Source organism: Mustela nivalis, assembly GCF_964662115.1.
Source record: "Mustela nivalis genome assembly, chromosome: 1".
NCBI classification, from domain to species: domain Eukaryota; kingdom Metazoa; phylum Chordata; class Mammalia; order Carnivora; family Mustelidae; genus Mustela; species Mustela nivalis.
The window spans coordinates 64966158-64988226 of record NC_139020.1 but is presented as its reverse complement, the minus strand read 5'-3'; the positions used below and the strand labels follow the sequence as shown (position 1 = coordinate 64988226).

The 22069-nt window shown below is 38.4% G+C and overlaps 1 protein-coding gene across 2 annotated transcripts in view; it reads right to left on the bottom strand.

Moving 5' to 3' along the window:
- Positions 1–21182, bottom strand: part of CFAP91 (cilia and flagella associated protein 91) — a 99832-nt gene extending 78650 nt beyond the window's left edge. For both annotated transcript variants that reach the window (XR_014305773.1, XM_082711630.1), the window contains exons 1-5: positions 20936–21182; positions 14387–14463; positions 13519–13676; positions 12690–12773; positions 11411–11464 (exon numbers count right to left, since the gene is read on the bottom strand). Coding sequence is in view for 1 of the 2 variants with exons in the window: in XM_082711630.1 (XP_082567756.1) it covers positions 11411–11464; positions 12690–12773; positions 13519–13676; positions 14387–14463; positions 20936–21059 (497 nt within the window). In the remaining variant the exon portion in view is untranslated. The remainder of the gene's footprint in view (positions 1–11410; positions 11465–12689; positions 12774–13518; positions 13677–14386; positions 14464–20935) is intronic.
- Between the last annotated feature and the right edge of the window lie 887 nt (positions 21183–22069).

The window sequence follows — 22069 nt, the reverse complement described above, 5'->3', positions numbered from 1 at the left end:
GCTCTAAGTGGCCATTAAAGTCCCCTATTGTCAGTGAGTTCCTTTATGTTTGTATTAATTGTTTTATATATTTGGGTGCTCCCAAGTTGGGGGCATAAATATTTATATTCGTTAGATCTTCTTGTTGGTCAGACCTGTTTATTAGGATACAGTGCCCTTCTTCAACTCTTGTTGTTACAGCCTTTGATTTAAAATCTACTTTATGGGGGCGCCTGGGTGGCTCAGTGGGTTAAGCCGCTGCCTTCGGCTCAGGTCATGATCTCAGGGTCCTGGGATCGAGTCCCGCATCGGGCTCTCTGCTCAGCAGGGAGCCTGCTTCCTTCTCTCTCTCTGCCTGCCTCTCCATCTACTTGTGATTTCTCTCTGTCAAATAAATAAATAAAATCTTTAAAAAAAAAATCTACTTTATGGGTGTCTGGGTGGCTCAGATGGTTAAGCATCTGCCTTTGTCCCAGGTCATGATCCCAAGGTCCTGGGATTGAACCCCACATCAGGCTCCCTGCTCAACAGAGAGCCTGCTTCTCCCTTTCCATCTGCTGCTCCCCCTGCTTGTGCTGTCAGATAAATCAATAAAATCTTAAAAATAAATAAATAAAATAAAATCTACTTTATTTGACATAAGCATGGCTACTCCAGCTTTGTTCTGATGTCTGTTAGCATGTTAAGTTGTTCTCCATCTCACTTTCCAGCTGTAAGTGCCTTTAGGTCTAATGTGAGTCTCTTGTAGGCAACATACAGATGTCTTGTTTTGATTTTTTTGTTTTGTTTTGATCCATTCTGATAACCTATGTTTTTTGATTGGAGCATTTCGTCCATTTACATTGAGTGATTATTGTTAGATATGAATTCAGTGGCATTGTGTTACTTGTTTTGTCCTTGTTCCTGGAGATTTTCTCTGTTCATTTCTAGTCTTTGTTACTTTTGGTCTTTCTTTTCCAGGGAAAGTCTCCTTTAAAATTTTTTGCAGGGAAAGTCTCCTTTAAAAATTTTTGCAGGGCTGGTTTAGTGGTCACAAACTTCCTTAGTTTTTGTCTGGGAAACACCATCTTTCCTTCTACTCTGAATGACAACCTTGCTAGATAGAGTATTCTTGGCTTTTCCCATTTCTAAAATACTTTGGCTTTTCCGAGAATATTTTCCCATTCAGCATGTTGAATATATCATGCCACTCCGTTCAGGCCTGCTAAGTTTCTGTGGAAAGGTTTCCTGCTAACATTATTTGTCTTCCCTTATAAGTTAGGGACTTCTTTTGTCTTGATGCTTTTATGATTTTTTTTCCCTATCTCCACATTTTGCAAATTTTACTACAATGTGTCTTGGTGTTGGCATGCTTTTGCTGATTTTGATGGGAGTTCTCTGTGCTGCCTTGATTTGGATATATGCTTCCTTCCCCAGATCAGAAAGTTTTCAGCTATCATTTCCTCAAATAAACCTTCTGCCCCTTTTTCCTCCTCTTCTTCTTCTGGGACTCCTATGATATGAATGTTATATACTTTGTGGAGACACTGAGTCCCCTAAATCTACATTCATGATCCAATATTTTTCTTTCTCTCTTCTTTTCAGCTTTATTATTTTCCATAATTTTATCCTAGTACTTCTTCATATCTTGTCCATCCTTGTTGTCATTATCCAATCAATTTTGCTTCTTGGTTATAGAATGTTTTATTTCAGCCCGACTAGTTTTTAGGTCTTTTATCTCTGTGATAAAGGTCTCCCTGATGTCTTCTATGCTTTTCTCAAGCCCAGCTAGTATCCTTATGGTTATTGTTTTAAATTCTGAATCAGGCATATTACTTATATCTGTTTTGATTAGATCACTACTGTGAACTTTTCTTTTTCTTTCTTTCGGGATGAATTCCTCCATCTTGGTATTTGTTTAGGTCTCTGTCTTCTTCTGTGTGTTATGAAAGCCTGTTATATTTCCTGCTCCTGAGAGTAATAGCTTTATGAAGAAGAGGTTCATATGCTGTCGAGGGCTACGCACTTCAAAAAGTGTCTCTCTAGATGCTGTGTACATTTGCTGCTGTGTTATGGCTATTCTTTCCCTCAGGTCAGTCCTCTGCAGAATTTCACATTGCCTGCCCTGGGGACTGCTTGGAACTTGGCCAGAGTGTGGCAAATTTTAACTATGTGTGCTCTGGTCTGTTTATTAAGAGAGACCTGATGCTTTGCAGCACTCTATGGTCAGTAGACTTGGTGCATACAGTGCAGTTATGTTGCTCTTCTGGGGGAGGGGCCCACTACTCAGGTTCTCAGGCACACTTGCCCTAGTAAAGAAGTAACTGCAGAGTGCAAGGGGGCAGGGCTTGGTGTAAGCAGTTTATGCTGCCACTGTTAGCTTGTGTTGCTTACTGTAGTTAGTTTATGCTGAGGGGCAGGGAAGAGAAATGGCGCCAGCCCTCTCCCTTGAGAGGGGAGTTTGGGCCCACTACTGTCTAGGAAGCCCTTAGAGAAGAGTGAACAATCTTCCCTCGTATGTCCCAGGGATCCCACAGATCCCTGCCTTCACCCTGTGTCCAGATGTCTGCCCACTTGGCAGTGCAGGGCATCTGTGGGGTTTTTTTTTAATATTTTATTTATTCATTTGACAGAGAGAGAGAGAGATCACAAGTAGGCAGAGAGGCAGGCAGAGAGAAAGGGGGAAGCAGGCTCCCTGCCTGCTGAGCAGAGAGCCCGATGCAGGACTCGATCCCAGAACCCCAAGATCATGACCTGAGCCGAAGGCAGCGGCTTAACCCACTGAGCCACCCAGGCGCCCTTCTTGTTATCTTCTAAGAGTTTTAGAGTTCTGCATTCTACCTTGAGATCTGTGATTCATTTTGAGTTAATTTTTGTGAAGGGTGTAAGGTCTGTGTCTGGATTCTTTTTTTTGTTTTTTCCTTTTGCATGTAGATGTCCAGTTGTCTCAGCACCATTTGTTAAAAAAACTACTTTGCTCTATTGTATTGCTTTTATTCTTTTTGTCAAAAATCAGTTGGTTATATTTATGTGGGCTTACATCTGGGTTCCCTATTCTGTTTCACTGATCTGTCTTTTATTTTCTCAATACCATTATGTCTTCATTACTATAGCTTAATAGTAGGTCTAGAAGTCAGGTAGTGCCAGTCCTCCAACTCTGTTCTTCTCCGTCAATATTGCATTGGCTATTGTCAACACATAAGGACTATTCATATAAGCTCTAAAATCAATTTTTGATAGCCAGAAAATAACTTACAGGGATTTTGACTGAGATTACATTAAATCCATAGATGAAGTTGTGAAGACTTGACATCTTGACCATACTGAGTCTTGTCATCCAGGAACATGGAATCTCTCTCTACTTATTTATTCTTTTATGTCTTTCATCGAAGTTTTATAGTTTTCCTCCTATAAATCTTGTATATATCTTATTGAATTGATACCTAAATATTTCATTTTTTATGATAATTATATGGTACTGCATTTTTTTAATTTTAAATCCCACTTGTTCATTGCTGGTATATAGGAAAGCAATGGACTTTTGTTTATTAACCTTGTACTCTGCAGCCTTACTATAATCACTTATTGGTTCTGGTATTTTTAGTCCTTTTTCCCCAATTTTCTAAATAGATAAACATAGCATCTGCTAACAAAGACAGATTTCTTCCTTACCAATCTGTGTAACTTATTTTCTTTTCTTGTCTTACTACATTAGCTAGGACTTTTATGATGTTGAAAAGAAGAAGTGACAGGGGACAGCTTTGCCTTGTTCCTGACCTTGGAAAAGCTTTGAGTTTCTCAATATTTAAGTATACTGTAAGTTTTTGTACATGTTCTTTATCAAGTTGAGGAAGTTTCCTTCTAGTCCTAGTTTACTCATAGTTTTTATCATGAACAGGTATTAGATACAGTGAAATACTTTTTCTGCCTCTATTAATGTGATCATGTGATTTTTCTTGTTTAGCCTGTTGATATGACGGATTATACTAACTGATTTCCAAATGCTGAATTAGCCTAGTATCAGCCTGGTTGTGGTGTATAACTTTTTTATACACTGCTGGATTTGATTTGCTAATATACTGTTGAGAATTTCTGTGCCTATGTTCATTGGTCTGCAGTCTTCTTTCAATTTTGGTTTTAGAATAATGCTGGCCACATAAAGTTAGAAAGTATTCCCTCTTCTATTATCTAAAACAGATTGTTGAGGATGGTATCATTTCTTTCTTAAATGTTTGGTAGAATTCACCAGTAGACCCATCTGAGTCTGGTGCTTTCTGTTTTGGAAGGTTATTAATTATTGATTTAATTTCTTTAATAGATACAGGTCTATTCACATTGTCTATTTCTTCTTGTGTGAGTTTGGACAAATTGTGTCTTTCAGGTATTTTCTTTTTAAAAGGAAAAGATTTTCCAGAGAAAGAGAGCAGAGTGAGAAAGAGAGAATGAGTGGGCTGGGGGAGGGGCAGAGAGAAAGGGAGAAGTAGGCTCCCAGCTGAGGAGGGAGCCTAGGCTCAATCCTGGGATCATGAACCAAACTGAAGGGAGACACCTTTTTTTAAAAAAAAATAAAATAAAATAAAGATTTTATTTATTCGTTTGAGAGAGAAAGAGAGACAGAGGGCGCCGGGGTGGCTCAGTGGGTTAAGCCTCTGCCTTCGGCTCAGGTCATGATCTCAGGATCCTGGGATCGAGGCCCGCATCGGGCTCTCTGCTCAGCAGGGAACCTGCTTCTCCCTCTCTCTGCCTCTCTGCCTACTTGTGATCTCTCTCTCTGTTTCAAATAAATAAATAAAATCTTTAAAAAAAAAAAAAGAAAGAAAAAGAAAGAGAGACAGAGAGAGCAAAAGCAGGGAGAGCAGCAGACAGAGGGTGAGGGAGAAGCAGGCTTCATGTTGAGCACAGAGCCCAACAGGGGGCCTGATCTCAGGACCTGGAGATCATTACCTGAGCCAAAGGTAGACGCTTAACCATCTGAGCCTCAAGAAATTAGTCTTTTCATCTAGGTTACCAAATTTGCAGGTATTGTTATTCATAGTATTCCTTTACGTTTTTAACATCAATAAAATCTGTAGTGAGGTCCTTGTTTTCATTTCTGATATTAGTAAATTGTGTCCTCTCTCTCTCTGTGTTGTTTTTTTTTAGTTATCCCAGCTAGAGGTATCAATTTTTTTTTAAGATTTTATTTACTTATTTATTTATTTGTCAGAGAGAGAGGGGGAGAACACAAGCAGGCAGAGCAGCAGGCAGAGACAGAGAGAGAAGGAGGCTCCCTGCTGAGCAAGGAGCCCAATGTAGGACTCGATCCCAGGACACTGGGATCATGACCTGAGCTGAAGGCAGCAGCTTAACCAACTGAGCCACCCAGGTGTCCCTAGAGGTATCAATTTTAGTGATCTTGTTGACGAACCAGCTCTTGGCTTCACTGACTTTTTTCTATTGATTTCCTTGATCAATTCCACTGATTTATGCTCTAATTCTTATTGTTTCCTTTCTTTTGCTTTGGATTTAATTTGCTCTTCTCTTCCTAGTTTCCTAAGGTGAAAGCTTAGATGATTGGTTTTAGTTATTTTCTAATACATAAATTCAATATAAATTTCCCTCTGAACACTGCTTTCAATGTACTCCACAAATTCTGATAAACTGTATTGCCATTTTCATGAAGCTCAAAATACTTTTCAATTTCTGTGGAGATTTCTTCTTTCTCCTTTGTGTTATTTAGAAATGTATCATTTAATCTCTACATATTCAGGAATTCTGTTACCCTTCTGTTACTAGTTTCTGGTTTAGTTCCATTGTGGTCTGACAGCAGACACTGTATGATTTCTATTCTTTCACATTTGTTAAATTGTGTTTTATGGCCCAGAATGTAGTCTATCATGGTGAATGTTCCATGTGAACTTGAGAAAAATATGTATTCTGCAGTTGTTGGACAAAGTAATCTATAGATATCAATTACATCCAGTTGATTGATGGTGTTGTTGAGTTCAACTAGGGCCTTCCTGATTTGTTGCCTGCTAGATGTGTCCATTTCTGCTGGAAGGGTGTTAAAGTCTCCAACTATGATAATGGATTCATCCATTTCTCCTTGTAATTCTATTAGTTTTTGCCTTATGTAGTTTGACATTCTGTTGTTAGGTGCATACATGTGAAAGAATGTATGTCTTTTTGGAGAACTGAGCCTTTTATCATTACATAATGCCTCTATTTATCCCTGATAATTTTCCTTGCTTTGAAGTCTGCTCTTTTTGAAATTAATATAAGTACTGTAGGTTTCTTTTAATTAGTGTTGGCATAATGTATTTTTCTCCACCCATTTAATCTATAGGTGTCTTGGGGCACCTGGCTGGCTCAGTCAATAGAGCAACTCTTAGATCTTGGGGTTGTGAGTTCAAGCCCTACACTGCGTATAGACATTAAAAATAAAAATTTTTAAAAAGATTTTATTTATTTATTTGACAGACAGAGTTCACAAGTAGGCAGAGAGGTGGGCAGGGGGTAGGGAAGGAAGCAGGCTCCCTGCTGAGCAGAGAGCCTGATGTAGGGCTTGACCCAGGACCCTGAGATCATGACCTGAGCTGAAGGCAGAGGCTTAACCCCTTGAGCCACCCAGGTGCCCCAACATTAAAAATAAAATCTTAAAAAGAATCTATAAGTGTCTTTATAGTTAAAGTGGGTTTCTTTAAAAAAAGAGAGAGAAAGAGAACAAGAAATAGACTCTTTTAACTATTGAGCACAAATTGGTAGTTACCAGAGGGGAGGTAGCTGGAGGTATGGGTAAAATAAATCATGGGGATTAAACAGTACATTTATTATGCTGAGCACCAAGTAGTGTATAGAACTGTTGTATCACTACACTGTACAGGTGAAACTAATATAACATTGTATGTTAACTATACTGGAAAATTTAAAAACTGAATAAAATAAAAAATAAAGTGGATTTCTTATTGACAATATATAGTTGGTTCTTGTTTTTTGATCCATCCTGACTATATCTGTCTTTTAATTGGTACATTTAGACCACTGATGGTCAAAGTGGTTGTTGATATATTTGGATTAAGGTCTACTATATTTGTTACCATTTTCTATTTGTTGTTCTTGTTTTTTGTTCTTATTTTGTCTTCTACCATATTTCTGCTTTTTATGGCTTTAGTTGAACATTTTATATGATTTTACTTTATCTTTTTTATTAAGTATTATTAGTTATACTTCCTTTTTGACTTTTTTTAGTGGTTGCTCCAGAGCTTGCAATATATATTTAAAACTAATCCAAGTCCACTTTCAAATAACATTATATTCCTTCATGGGTAGTGTACACACCTTATATAATAACAAAATAATCCTAATTCTTCTCTTTCACCTATCATTGCTGTCATTTTACTTTATATAAGCATACATAAGCAAACACACACACACACACACACACACACACACACACACAGTTAAACCCTGAACAACATAGGTTTTAATCACATAGATCCATCTATACGTGGATTTTTTTCCTAAATACAATACGGTACTGTAAATCTATTTTCTGTTATGATTTTCTTAACATTGTAAAAAATATAGTACATAATATATACAACATACAAAATATGTATGTGTTAACTGACTGTTTATATTATTGGTAAGCCTTCCAGTCAACAGTAGGCTATGAGTAGGTTAAGTTTTAAGGAAGTCAAAAGTTATGCATAGATTTTCAGTATGCCAGGGTCAGTACCCTTAACCTCCATATTTTCAAGAGTCTACTGTGTATCAACTATATATATGTTTCCAAACACATCGTTGCTGTTATTTTGAACAAACTGTCAACTGTTAGATTAAAAAAATAAAACTTTTCATTTTACCTTCATTTATTCCATCTTTTCTTTATGCAGATCCAAGCTTCTGACTTTTATTATTTTCCTTCTCTCTAAAGAACATCTTTTAACATTTCTTATAAGGCAGGTCTAATGGCAACAGATTTTCTCAATTTTTGTTTGTCTGAGAAAGTTTTTATTTCTCCTTCACTTTTAAAGGTAATTTCATAGGATACAGAATTCTAGGTTGATTTTTTTTCTCTCTCAACACTTTAAATTTTCATGTCTCCCTCTTCTTACACATGTGATTTCTGAGAAGTCAGAAGTAATTTTCATCTTTGTTCCTCTGTAAGTAAGGTATTTTTGTCCTCTAGATTCTGTCAAAATTTCTTTTTTATCTTGATTCTCTTTAGTTTGAATAAGATATGTCTTATCAGTGAAAAGTAATTATCAGTAAGAGAAGTGTACTTCTTTTGGCATTTATCCTGCTTGGTGTTCTCTGGGCTTCCTAACTCTGTAGTGTGATGTCTGATATTAATTTGGGGAAGTCCTCAGTGATTGTTTCAAATATGTCTTCTGTTCCTTTCTCTCTTTCTTCTTCTGGTATTTCCATTATACATTTATTTTATCTTTGTAGTTGTCCACAGCTCTTGGGTATTCTGTTCCTTTTTTCAGTCTTTGTGTCTTTATTCTCTTTGCTTTCCAGTTTTATGACTTTCTATGGTTCTAACTTCTAGCCCCAAAATTCTTTCGTAAGCTATGTCCAACTTACTAGTGAGCCCATCAAGGGTATTCTTCATTTCTGCTATAGCATTTTTTATTTCTAGCATTTTTTAAATTTAAGATTTCCTTTTCTCTGTTTACACTGCCTATCTGATCTTGCATGCTATCCACTTTATCCATTAGACCTCCTTAGCGTGTTATCATAGTCATTTTAAATTCTTGATCTGATAATCCAACATATCTCCCATGTCTGGTTCTCATGCTTATACTGCCTCTTCAAATTGTTTTTTGCCTTTCAGTATGCCTTTTGATTCTTGACTGATACACATAATACTGGGTGAGAAGAACTACTGTAAATAGGCCTTTAGTAATGTGGTGGTGAAGTGGGAAAGAGGGGGAAAATAAGTATTCTATTGTCCTGTGATTATGTCTCAGTCTTTTGGTGAGCCTATGCATATGGACTGTGAATTTCCTAAGTGTTTCCCAGTTTTTTCTCCATCTGCCTCCTCCCCAGGTTGGGCAAGATGGTTAGAGAAGGGTAGAATTGCATATTATCCTTCCCCCAGGTGAGTTAGGCCATAGTAATTCCAGGAGGTTAGACTCTGGTTAACTAGTTTCTCCTAATAACTGACCTTGTTAAGAACACAGTGCTCTGGCATATTTCAAAATAGTTCCCTTTCCACTCCCCACATGAGGGGCTTTTTCCCTAAACCCCCTTTGAGAACCTAGTTGAGCTCCTGGAGGTAAATCTCACAAAATTGTGGGAGCTCCAATGACTAGGTCCCCCTAAAATTTAATTCTCAGAGCCTCCAACAACTCATCTATTTTTTTTTTAAGATTTTATTTATTTGACAGGGAGAAAGAGACAGCGAGAGAGGGAAAACAAGCAGGGGGAGTGGGAGAGGAAGAAGCAGGCTTGCCACTGAGCAGGAAACTCGATGTGGGGCTTGATCCCAGGACCCTGAGATCATGACCTGAGCTGAAGGCAGACACTTAACAACTGAGCCACCCAGGCGCCCTGCAATTCATCAGTCATCGTTCAGGTTTTCCTATCTGGAATTGGTTTCTGGAGTTGTTTCCACTCATGAATCTCTGGGATTCTGGGAATCCATGCCTCCTTATAACCTGTCTGACACTCTAATCTTAGGGCAGCAGTTTGCCCTGAATCCTCCCCTTTCTTACAGATCCAAGAAAAGTTGTTGCTTTTTCAGTTTGTTCCACTTTTTACTTGTTGATAGGACAGATGGCAACTGCCAAGCTCCTCACATGTGGAACTAAAACCTGCCACTGAACTTTTTTAAAATGTTAACTTTTTATCCTTTTCACCAAGATGCTTACATGAGTCCAAAGTAAAGAGTCCACGGCCAACCATGAAAGGCTGGAGAAGGCCAGCTGGTCCCCCAGACAATTCCATCCCTGCTAACGTAAGGTGAATTATCCTCATTGCTCAGAAATTCAACCCTGCCAGAATCCCAGAGCTGATTGCATTCAGGGACACTGATTAATTCCTTAAAAACTTCTAAGAGAGTATCTAAGATGTCAACTGTTATGGTTTAATTCTTATAGGGAATCTCTCACATCACAGTTATTTAGAAAAGAAGAGGCTTAGTGTTCATCACTGTCAACCCGGAACTCCCCACAATTAAACAACTTTTAGACCTGACGTAAATATTACCTCCAAAGTAGATGATCCACTAAGCCTGCTTTCAAAGAGTTATCAAAGATATCTATAGGGATCTCCCAATCTCATATGTTCCTCCTTTCTCATACAGAGCCTTTCACTGAAAACAAGTCTGCAGCCATCCCTGAGTAAACTGACACCACACAAAGTTGCTCTCTCTAAGGGGAGAGCAAGAAATCTATTCTCCATCTGTATAAGAGCCAAAAGTATCCATGCATAGTCTTAAAAAATCAGAGGAGAGGGGCACCGGGGTGGCTCAGTCAGTTAAGCATCTGCCTTTGGTTCAGATCATGATCTTGGGATCAAGCTCTGTGTCAGGCTCCCTGCTCAGTGGGGAGTCTATAAACCCCCCCCCCCACTCATGCACTCCCTAATAAATAAATAATATTTTAAAATAAATAAATAAATAAATACTCAGAGAATCAGGATCATAACTGGCACTTATCTTGAGGATTACAGACATTTGATAACATCTATTCTTAAAATGCTGTATCATTAGGATATCCTTTAAATACTTGTTTGAAAGCCAAGCCCTATCCAAATTTCTGTTCAGAAATCTGAGACCTTAAGAAAGGCTTCTTTTCTTGATCATTTCAATGATTTCTCTTGTAAACACATTATGTTATACTGACACAGGAAACAGTAGAGCAAAACAGTACAGCCCTAAAACAATACTGGAGAACTGCACATTCATCCCAGCTTTGGCCCCTGTCCTTTACTTTTCTGTCACCTTGGGCCATTCCTCTCTGGGACAAAAACCATGTTTTGTTGATCATTGTATATTGAATAACCTTGTGTATATTAGATGATTATTAAATTATGAACTTCCAGTACTCAAAAACTATTTCATAACTGATTACTTTTCTCGATAAAATACTGAAGAGTTGTTGCCAAGTAAGTGTGTGTTTCAGGGAAGCAAAGAGGATATTTAAAGCATTTTTTAACTTGTATTTTTACCAAAATGTGTAATAAGAAATACATTTTACATCATAATCATTACATATGAACATATGTATATATCTATCCAAAATAGAAATTATTAGCAAAAAGGCAATTTACCCTCAAAGTATCTGATGCTTTTGGTTATTTTCTATTTCATTTTCTAAAATGCTATTCATGACCCACTAAAATATGTCATGACTTTCTAATGATTTGTGATCTGGAATTTGAAAAATGTTGATTTAGAGAACTATCTTCTGGAAACAAATATGGGAATAAACAGAAAAAAAATTGTAAAATAACAGTTACTTACTTGGTTGCTGCAAAAACGACATTGAATGGCATCTGTTGAAATGGAAGGAAAGGTCTGGTGGAGAAAAACAAAAACATGTGGAACTTTTTCATTGTGTGCTCTCTGGGCTTTATTCCAACTCTCATATTAGTCCCTTAAAATCAGTGAGCTTGAATATCCCGTACTGGTAATCCTCAAATCTGGACAAACACAAAATCACTGGAGAGTGGGGGAGATTTTGTTTAAAATGCTAATTACCAAGTCTAGCCCAGGAGATCCAGGAGATTTAAGATAGAGCTAATGATTCTGCATTTGTAATAAACATTCCAGTGTTTTCCCTGCAGATGGTAAACAAGCCACAGTTTCAGAAGCAATGCCTTATACCTGGGCTTCAGCTGGTCATCCGTTCCCAGCAACTTCAGTTCCCTGAGACATTGTGAAATTCGCAATGACTTAGTTTTAAAAACTACCCCCAGAAAGTCTAGGAATTGAGAATACTATGTTGAAAATTTAAGACTTCTCTAAAAAGTCAGCGTTATAAAACTTCTCTAAAGAGGTTGCTTACAAATAACAATGTGGATAACAAATTTACATTCTCAAGAAAGCTTATGTACATATGGCATCACGACTGTTTTTCTAACCACCTAAGACCTATAGAGAGATCCTCATTTTATTTTAACCCAACTACAGGATTATCACATGAATACTGATCACAAATGAAACAAAGTGAAATTTTCGACCATGTTGGTTTTGACAACACTCACACAAAGACAGTGAATGTTGCCTATTTGTCCACTTATCACAATTTCCCATGTACTATGACTGTCATGATGAATCTGCTATATCTCATTTGATTTGATGACTTCATTTTGTTCTCAAATTTACATTCTTACTTACAGCTACTGATGTTAGGCAGATTTAGCTGGAATCCCAGATCTGCCACTTGCTAACTTAAGAGACTTCAAGCAATTTATTTTTCCTCTCTTGGTCTCAGCTTCCTTATTGATAAAGAGGGATAATATATCTTATCCTACAATTCTGTTATAAAAATTGATTATATAGAGTGCCTGCCTCGCTCACTTGGTAGAGCATGCAACTACTGATCTTGGGGTTGTGAGCTAGAGCCCCTTGTTGGGTGTAGTTTTACAATCTAAAAAAAAAAAAAATGATTATAGATATAAAGCACTTAAACTGGTACGTGACACACTGCATGCACTCAAAACTGACAGCTGCTAATATTATCATAAAAGACATTTTCTAATAATATCTGGGCTCATTTTCATTAGTAATTACATTTTACCTTTCAAAATATTTGTAGCGATTCCTTCCAGTAACTTCAGGATCTTCATAAGTCTCTTTAGTCATCTGAAAAGACTCACCAGTTCTAAAATGAAGCAGAAAAACATTATTAAAGTCTAATGTGTCATTTTCAAATATAATTTCTATTTCATATTTTTATGTCTATAAAGTAGGAGATGCACAGAGTATCTGAGACTGAGAGCAAAGTCATCTATAACATGCATCTGACTGACCTACATCTCAGACTACATAATAATTACTTTCCCTGAGCCAAGAAACCAGGGGTTAAAAAGAGGAAGGAAGAGTAAGAAAAAAGTGGGTTTATGAAATCTCACATACAAAAATACACACTTTTAATTAATAGTATATAGGAATAACAGAGTTTTAAGAGAAACTTTTTATGTCCAGGCTGAAAGGTAGCTTTTTAAACTTACTAGGCATGATTTGTAAATAATTAAAAGAATAAAGAATTCAAGAGACTTGTCTCTGAAGGTGCTTTGGCTGCAAATCTCCAAATATATATATATTTAGATACTAGCAGAAGGGTATAGTTGCAATTTCTAAGATGGATCAAAGAAACAAATTCAGTCACTTCTACCTCTACCTTTGGTGGCAAATTGTCATTTAATATATATATTCACTCCAAGCTTCTGAGAATATCTACTAACTATAATCCCATAACCTTTGCCCCTGAATCAGGTCTCTTTTGGTCAATTGACCTGGGTGTAACATCACAATGGTACTTTTAAAAAATGCAGAATAAAAATTCTTAAGAAGAAAAACACATTTATTAAAAACATGATTAGCAGCCAAAGCTACCTGACACTTACGTGGTAAGCTGCCTGAGGGCTTCTCTGTGTTTCTCCTCCTGTCCTTTCCATTCCCGGCGGATGAATGGTGGGACAGGGTCTGCCTTGCTCCAATAGAGAGAATATCTTGGATAATGGATCAGGTTACTGAACATGGTTCTAAACCTGGGAACTTTTCTCTAATATTAGGACAGGCAGATAGGGAGGAAAAGGACAAAATCTTACCATCAGATTTTCTTAAAAATTTTCTTTTATTTGACAGACAGAGATCACAAGTAGGCAGAGAGGCAGGCAGAGAGAGAGAGCCGGGAAGCAGGCTCCACACTGAGCAGAGAGTCCAATGCAGGGCTCGATCCCAGGACCCTGAGACCATGACCTGAGCTGAAGGCAGAGGCTTTAATCCACTGAGCCACCCAGGTGCCCCACCATCAGATTTTCTAAAGCATTTTATTTATTATTATAAATTTTGAAAGGTACAAAAACAGTGTATATGGCATAGAAAGAAGGGTAATTGTATATGAATAGAATATCTCTAGAAAGATACCCAAGAAACTGATGGCAATGGATGATTATAAGAAGGGGGATGAGGGACAGAATTTATTTCGTACTATATATGTTTCTGTACTATTTGAATTCTTTTAACACAGGCACATATAACTTTTCCCACTGAAATAAATTAGGTTATAATGAGTCCTTTATTCACTATTAGTTAATTAATCTTCACAGTGGGCCATAAGTATCAAAATGTCTTATCCCATAGTAATCATGGCAGAGTGATTTCTGCAGAATACAAAATCCACTGGAAATCTCATGATTAGTCAGTCTGATTAGTGTGGTTAGCAAAACTAGATGGTTCAAGTTCATTAGGTGGCCTTAGTCATTGACCTACCAGTCTGTTTCGAATCAGGTTAGCTTGGATAGTTGCCTGTGTATGGTCTTTCTCACTCGACACAATAAACAATGGATCTGCAAAATAAACAATAAGGTGGTATAAGGAATGGAATATATCTAGACTGAGAATAATAGCAAAAAAATGTAACTTCTTAATTGGAAAACTAATTACAAGATTTAGATATTGCCTAACTCTACAGAAGCTCATTGCCCTGTTACTCTGTCACCAGTGAGAGTCTGTTAGATGCATTTCTCCTCTGTATATTCCAAAGTCAGGAAATAGAATTAGAAGGCAAAAAGTAGGCCTGATATGTTCTCAAGCACCGGAGCATAAATACGCCATCTTTTCTCTCAGACTGCTTTCTTTTACCCAGACCACTTTCTGGGTCTAGGTGGCCCAAGAAATATTCTAAGATATATACACTAATTACGCCCCTTTGCAAGTGAAAGAAATAACACACTGCAGCACTACCTCCCATATTCAGTACAAGGGAAAGATACAAACTCTTAACAACACGTCACCTCAGAATTGATAAACATAATAAGAAAATGTCATTCTCTAATAATAAATAAATAAAATCAGCTATAATTCACTCCTTAAATTTAGAAGGATGTTGATGATGGGACAAAGTTTTTTCTCCAAAGTTCAACAAAAGGTTACCCTGTTATTGTAAGTATGGGTTTGTTAGGTATATCTTTAAAGCAATGAATAATATTTATGATTTATTATGCCATCTCTTAAAATGAAATAACATGACATTAAATTCATAAGCAACCTTCAGATAGAGGTTTGATTTCCCAAATAGGTATCTCTTTAGAAACAAATACCCTGGCCAACTAGTCTATATGACTTGGCAATATATTTCTTCACAGGAATTAATAATTGTCATTGTGATTTATAAGTAATTTAAATTTAATTTAATTTAGATAATGTGAGTCAATTCCTAGAGTCTAATAACTCCTCAGTTACCAAACAAATATGATATATTGGATGCAGATTTTTAATATTTTCCCCAAGGTTGATAAACTACAAGAGGCTCAGCTCTCTTTCATTCAAGAAAGATTTATGGACAGGTTACTATGTTCAAGGTGCCTCGAACATATCAAGAAAAAGATAAAGATCCCTGACTTCATGAGAGACAATAAACAACACAACAAATTTGCATATTATATAATATGTTAGAGGACAGTTAAGTGCTACTAAAAATGTGGGGAAAGAGCAGGTAAGGGAAATTGGGTTGCAATTTTACACAGAATAGTCAGGGCAGACCAGGCCTCATTGAGGGATGACTTTTTTTTTTTTTTTTAATGATTTTATTTGTTTGTTTGTTTGTTTGTTTGTTTATTTGACAGACAGAGAGGGAGGGAGAGAACAAGCAGGGAGAGCAGCAGAGGGAGAAGCAGGCTCCCCGCTGAGCAGGGAGCCCAATGTAGGACTCAATCCCAGGACCCGGGGATCATGACCTGAGCCAAAGGAAGATGCTTAACCTCACTGAGCCACTCAGGCACCCCAAAGGGTGGCATTTAAGGAGACCTGCAAGTGGGGAGTTGACTACAGAGTTATCTGAAGAGCATTTGAAGCAGAGGAAACAGAGCAAAGGCCCTAGGATGGCAGCATGCCTGATGTGTTTGAAGAACAGCAGAAACCAACAGGATTGAAACAGAGTGAGAGGGGCAAAATAGGGTAGATAAAAGGTCAGGCAAATTACCAGGGGCCTAGATCACATGGGGCTTTGTGGACCACTGAAAAGACTTTGGCTTTTAATCTGAGTTAGGTGGGAAACCATTGTAAGATTTTGAAACAAAATGTGACAAAATCTGACTTATATTTTAAAACGTTCATTGTAGGGGCTCCTGGGTGGCCCAGTTGGTTAAGTTTCAGCTCAGGTCATGAGCTGAAATTGGGGTTGTGGAATTGAGCCCCACATAGGGCTCTGTACTCAGTGTGGAGTTTGCTTGGGATTCTCTCCCTTTCCCTCTACTCTCCTCCTCTACCTCTCTACACCTCTCCCCACTTATCTCATATGCTCTCTCTCTAAAATAAATAAATAAAATATTTTTAAAAATAATAAAATGTTCATTGTTGCTGCCCAGTGAAGAACAGATAGCATGGAAACAATCGAAAAGACAGGGAGACCTATTAGGAGGCTCATGCAGTGAGCCTAGAGAAAAAATGATATTGATGGCAAGAGAACTTATGAAATGGGGCAGGATTTTAGATATATTTTTAAGGTTGGACAGAGAGGACTTATTAATGGATTGGAATGGTGTGTGTCAGAAAGAGAGAGAGATGAGACAATGATGGCTCCAAGATTTTTCGACTTAGCAATGTATTGGGCTGGATGGATGGAACCGGAGGAGATTATGCTAAGTGAAATAAGTCAAGCAGAGAAAGTCAATTATCATATGGTTTCACTTATTTGTGGAATGTAAGGAATAGCATGGAGGACATTAGAAGGAAGGGAAAAATAAAGGGTGGGAAACCAAAAAGGGAGATGAACCATGAGAGACTATGGACTCTGGGAAACAAACTGAAGGTTTTGGATGGCAGGGTGGGGAGGGATGGGTTGGCCCAGTGAGGGGGTATTAAGCAGGGCACATACTGCATGGAGTACTGGGTATTATATGCAAACAATGAATTATGGAACACTACATTAAAAACTAATGATGTACTGTAAGGTGACTAACATAACATAATAAAAATAATAATAATACAAAAATAAAGTATGGGGCTGGTATCAATTGACACAGGAAAGCCTGTGATGGTGCAGATTTGTAGGGAGAACATGAAAAGCATGCCTTAGGCATCTATTATATGTCCAAGTGGAGAAATGAAGCAGGCAATTTGATATAAGAATCTAGAGTTTGGAAGAGAAGTCTGGATCAGTGATATGACTTTGGGAATCATCATCCTTAGATATACTCTTCTTCAACTGCAGCACCCAAATCCACACCTATGATTCAAGTTGAGAAGTGATGAAAACTGGGCTGATTAGGAATGATGAGACCAGATTTTATGGCCCCAAATTACAGGCTAGTGAATCTGAAGGCTGAATGAATGCACCTGTTTAAAGGGGAAAAGGCTATAGCTTCAACACATCTGATATATTAGGAATAGTATGGGACAAGGGACATTTTTTTAAAGATTTATTTATTTATTTATTTATTTGACACACAGGGAGAGAGAGAGAGAGAGCATAAGCAGGGGGAATGGCAGGAAGACACTTAACTGACTGAGGCGCCCAAGTGCCCCCAAAAGGAAATTTCTATTCATACTCTTACTTTAAGTGATTTAAAAGATGTCACTGGGTCTTTGGTTCCACCCGTGTTGTTCATTTGAAATGAGTTTAGGCTGCATTTCTCCTAAATCTGAATAATAAATTATAAACCATTCTCCTCTTCTACCCATAAGGAGTACAAAGACATGTGATCTATAGAAACATTCCTGCCATCCATAGAAGATAATGGCATAATACTGTAGGATTTATGGCTACATTCTGCAACATACCCCACAACTGTGATCATAATCAATGCTCAAAAGGCAATAGAAAGACCTCTGAGATGCCCAGGTAATAGTACTCACCAGGTATCATTTGCTTATTCCTGGACAGGTATTAAGTACTTTAGAAGCAATATTCCATTTAATCCTTTCAAAAAGCCAATGAGATAGGCACTAGGCCTCCTTTTTTATAGGGGAGGAAACTGAAGCTTCAAGAAATTAGCCACTTACTGACCGTTAGAATTTCAACTCCAATCCTTCTGGTTCCCAGGCCCAATATTATCGGAACCCCATGAATTTTATGGGTGGAAGTTTCCCACAGAAACCATGGGAAAGCCCCTCAGCCAATTTAACTGTACTGTAGAAACTGTTCTGGCAAGCCTACGAAGTTATCACAACCAAGTAATCATGAGAAGAAGTGTATAAAACCCCAAGACAGAAGGATTACTTTTAGGCAAAAATATACTAAATTGCATATTCGGGGGGGGGGAGGAAAGAGCTTATGATATATCTAGAAAGCATTTTAAAACATTTTGGAAGCTAGAAAAACTGTATCATATAGTTAAAAGGCTTTCATTATCAGGACTACTGTATATGTAACTATATATATACACTGTATATGTAACTATATATATATAGTTACATATACTACTGTATATATAACTAATAGTGTACAGATTCAGCAAAGTGACAATGTACACTGGTCACTTCAAGAGGTACTTGAGAGACACAAAGCATTTACCAAAAAACTGAGTTAAATGCAAAATGGTATATAAATGAGGTAAAATCTACTAAGAAAATGATGTTAACTCTAAAATACCAAAAAATAGGGGCGCCTGGGTGGCTCAGTGGGTTAAGCCGCTGCCTTCGGCTCAGGTCATGATCTCAGAGTCCTGGGATCAAGTCCCGCATCGGGTTCTCTGCTCAGCAGGGAGCCTGCTTCCTCCTCTCTCTCTCTGCCTGCTTCTCTGCCTACTTGTGATCTCTGTCTGTCAAATAAATAAATAAAATCTTAAAAAAAAAAAATGGAAGGCATCTGAATCAATCTTAATTGCTAGAGTGATCAGAAGAGTAAATATTACATTTAATGAAGGCACCCAAAGCTTCTTAGAGGAGAAAAGCCTTGCAGACAATTAACTATGGTGAAAAGTCCATTGGGTTTGAGGGGTGGGAACGGGGGAAGCATGAAAAAGTTGTTAAGGTGTTCACGTGTATACCACTGACCACCACACCGACACTAGCACAGTTCTGTCAGGTGGAAACTGGACCCAAGTCAGTCAATTCACTGGCTTGTCAACAATCTACCTTATTTCTCTCTTCAATTTTCAGCTAAGATACATGCGGTCTCTATACAATTGATGATGAGCTTTAGGATAAGAGGTCATGTAGACTGCCACCCCAGTCCCCATCACAGTAAGAGAAATCCATAAAGAAGTGGCTTCTTGTCAGATGGAAGAAGGAAACATATGCACAGAAAAGAGCAAAGGTTAGAGTTGATAGCTAAAATACAGGATGCTCCGTTACATTTCATATAGGCAATGAATAACTTTTCATATAAATAGATCCCAAATATTGCATGGGGCTAAAAATTTGTATTAAAATATTATTCATTGCTTATTTCAAATTCAAATTTAACTGGGCATCCTGTACTTTTACTTGCTAAATCTGACAACCTAAACAAGGTAAAAAACCATAAGGTCCAAGAAATCAGGCAGAAGGGCACCAACTTAGTTCTGACCTTCCTTGTCTTGGTTCTACTTTGTCCTAGCTAAACTATGCTTCCTGTCCATTAATAGCTGTGAGACTCTCTGTTTTATTGGAACAATCCAAACTTTATTTGGCCTATTTTGAGTGGGTTTTTGTTCCTTGCAAGGAACATGGAAACATTTAGCAATCCTTCTGCAAGAGTGAAAGAAAGAGAAAGAGAAAAAGCAATACTTTTAAGGATAAAAGAGACAAGAAGCTTGATAAATTCTTTGCCTGTCTTTACTGAAGAGGTCTATCCACTTTCCAAATTACCTTTGAAACCAACGTGATGTTTTTACAGTTTACCAGACTTATTTTTACAAGATGAAACCAAGAGTGAATGAAGAAAACCACTGCCCATAATACCCAAGCAACCCATTACACAGTCCCTATACCAGGAAATGGGTAACCTCTGGATACCCATCCAAAGATGATCCTGGGAATCCTAGAGGAGCTACCACATGGTTAAAAAGCAATGCAGGGTTCAGGAGAAGAGCATGGGATCAATGAGGGCAAAATTAGAAAAATCATGTTTAATTGATTAAAATTCTTATAATAGTAAATTCAAAATTCAGTAAGGTTTTTTGTGAAGCAGCTCGCACATGTACCAACACTGATGATGATAAGCCTGCAAAACTGTATAAAACAAGTACCTAAAGAACTCAAGGAACTTAAAGATCCAGTAAAAGAAACAGAACATCAACGGACAAGCATAGTACTGAAACAAACTGGGCCTGCCTTTACTGACCCAAAAGAATCCAGCGGACATAGTTTATAAGCAATGCTCTGATGAGTAACAATAAGTTTTTAAAAAAAGATAAAACTAAAAACAAAGGTGAGATAAACTGCTACTTCTTTATATACAAAGCCAAATTTTGAGTTGCCCGGAGAATGGGAGCGGGAAGGTCATTTTTGCAGTTTCATCGTGGGGATTTGAGTGAATCTCCAACTCTGCAAATCACTGCACACTTTTCTGGATAACAAAACAGTGGAAACAGGTTTTAGAAAGACTGCTTAAGGCTGTGCAAATTATCAGGAAAAGATCGTGGCGAACAGTAAAGGCGGATGATCCGGCGCGGTGCTCAGACACGCTGAGCACACCTGGGGCTCCCAACGAGCAGGGAGAGCACCGCCACCTGGGAGCTCCGAGCTGCCCCCACCCAACAAAGGATAACCGCGGACAAGGGATCTGATCTGAGGCTCATCTTCCGCTCACCGGGCTCCTGGCTCGGTCCCACCGTCCCGAAGCCCACCTAGCTCAGGAGGCAGTAACTCAGGAGGGAAGTCTGGTGTCACCCTTACCGTACAGAAAATCATACTGTCGACTGGTAGAGACGTTGCCCCAGGCCCTCGACCTCACCCCGCACCGGGTCTGAGACACCTGCAGGTTGGCCTGGGGCTCCTCGATAGTCACCACATGGCTCATGGTGTCGCCTCTTCCCTCCGGCCAGCCGGGGACCAACTAGGGACGCGTAGCTGCTGTGTGCACGGTAGCTATGGTAACCTCCTCCTCAGCGTCGAGATAAGGGGCGGGGCGAGGAGCACGAGAGGGAGGGCGGGGCGAATTCGTGGGCGGGCCTTGAAACGGAAGGGGTGGGCCTGGCGTGGGAGAGGACAGGTAGGGTCCGCAAAAGGGATGGGTGGGGCTAGGCGCTGGAGAGGAAGGTTGGGGGCGGCGAAAAGAGAAGCACCCAAAGGCGTAGGGGAGTGAAGGGCACGGGGGGTTTAGAGGAAGAAAGATTGAAAAGAGGGCATTCCTGAGGCGGGGAGGCCGCTGGGCTGGGGAAAGACGTCCTGCCTTCCCAAAGCACTCCCAAAACTGACGTGAGCCTTCAACCACCTACCGTGGGTTCGGTCCCGAGAGCCGGAGTCCAATGCTCAAATCCAGCAGCGTTTTGGGAATTACAGTTCACATCTTTCGGAAATCCCTGTGAAATCTTAGAACCTTCTAGAATAGTTGGGGTCTTTCATTTCGGACATCCCCTTTCTGCGGGGCTTATTCTGCTTTTTAAAACTATTAAGGAAAAATTTAAACAGGCAAAAGTGAATCCATTTTTAATAACCCTTACATACCCATCACCAAGAATCAATGCTTAACATTTTGGCAACCTAATTTCATCCCTTCCCCAACTCTATGCTTGAGTATTTTGAAACAAATCCCAGACATAATTTTACCCTTAATGTGCATCTCAAACTGATACAGATTTTTTAACTTCACATCTAACCTAATTTCACATCTAACAAAATTAAGAATTCCTTCATGTCATCTAATACTCACTACATATTCAAATTAACCTGGTTAAAGCCAAATGTCATTTAATGTTTTTTTTTTTTTCCTATCAAAAGATTAAAAAAAATGTCTTCACATTGCATTTTGGTATAGTTCTTAAGTCTTATAACAGTAGATTTTTTAACACTTTCAATGATTTCCTTTAC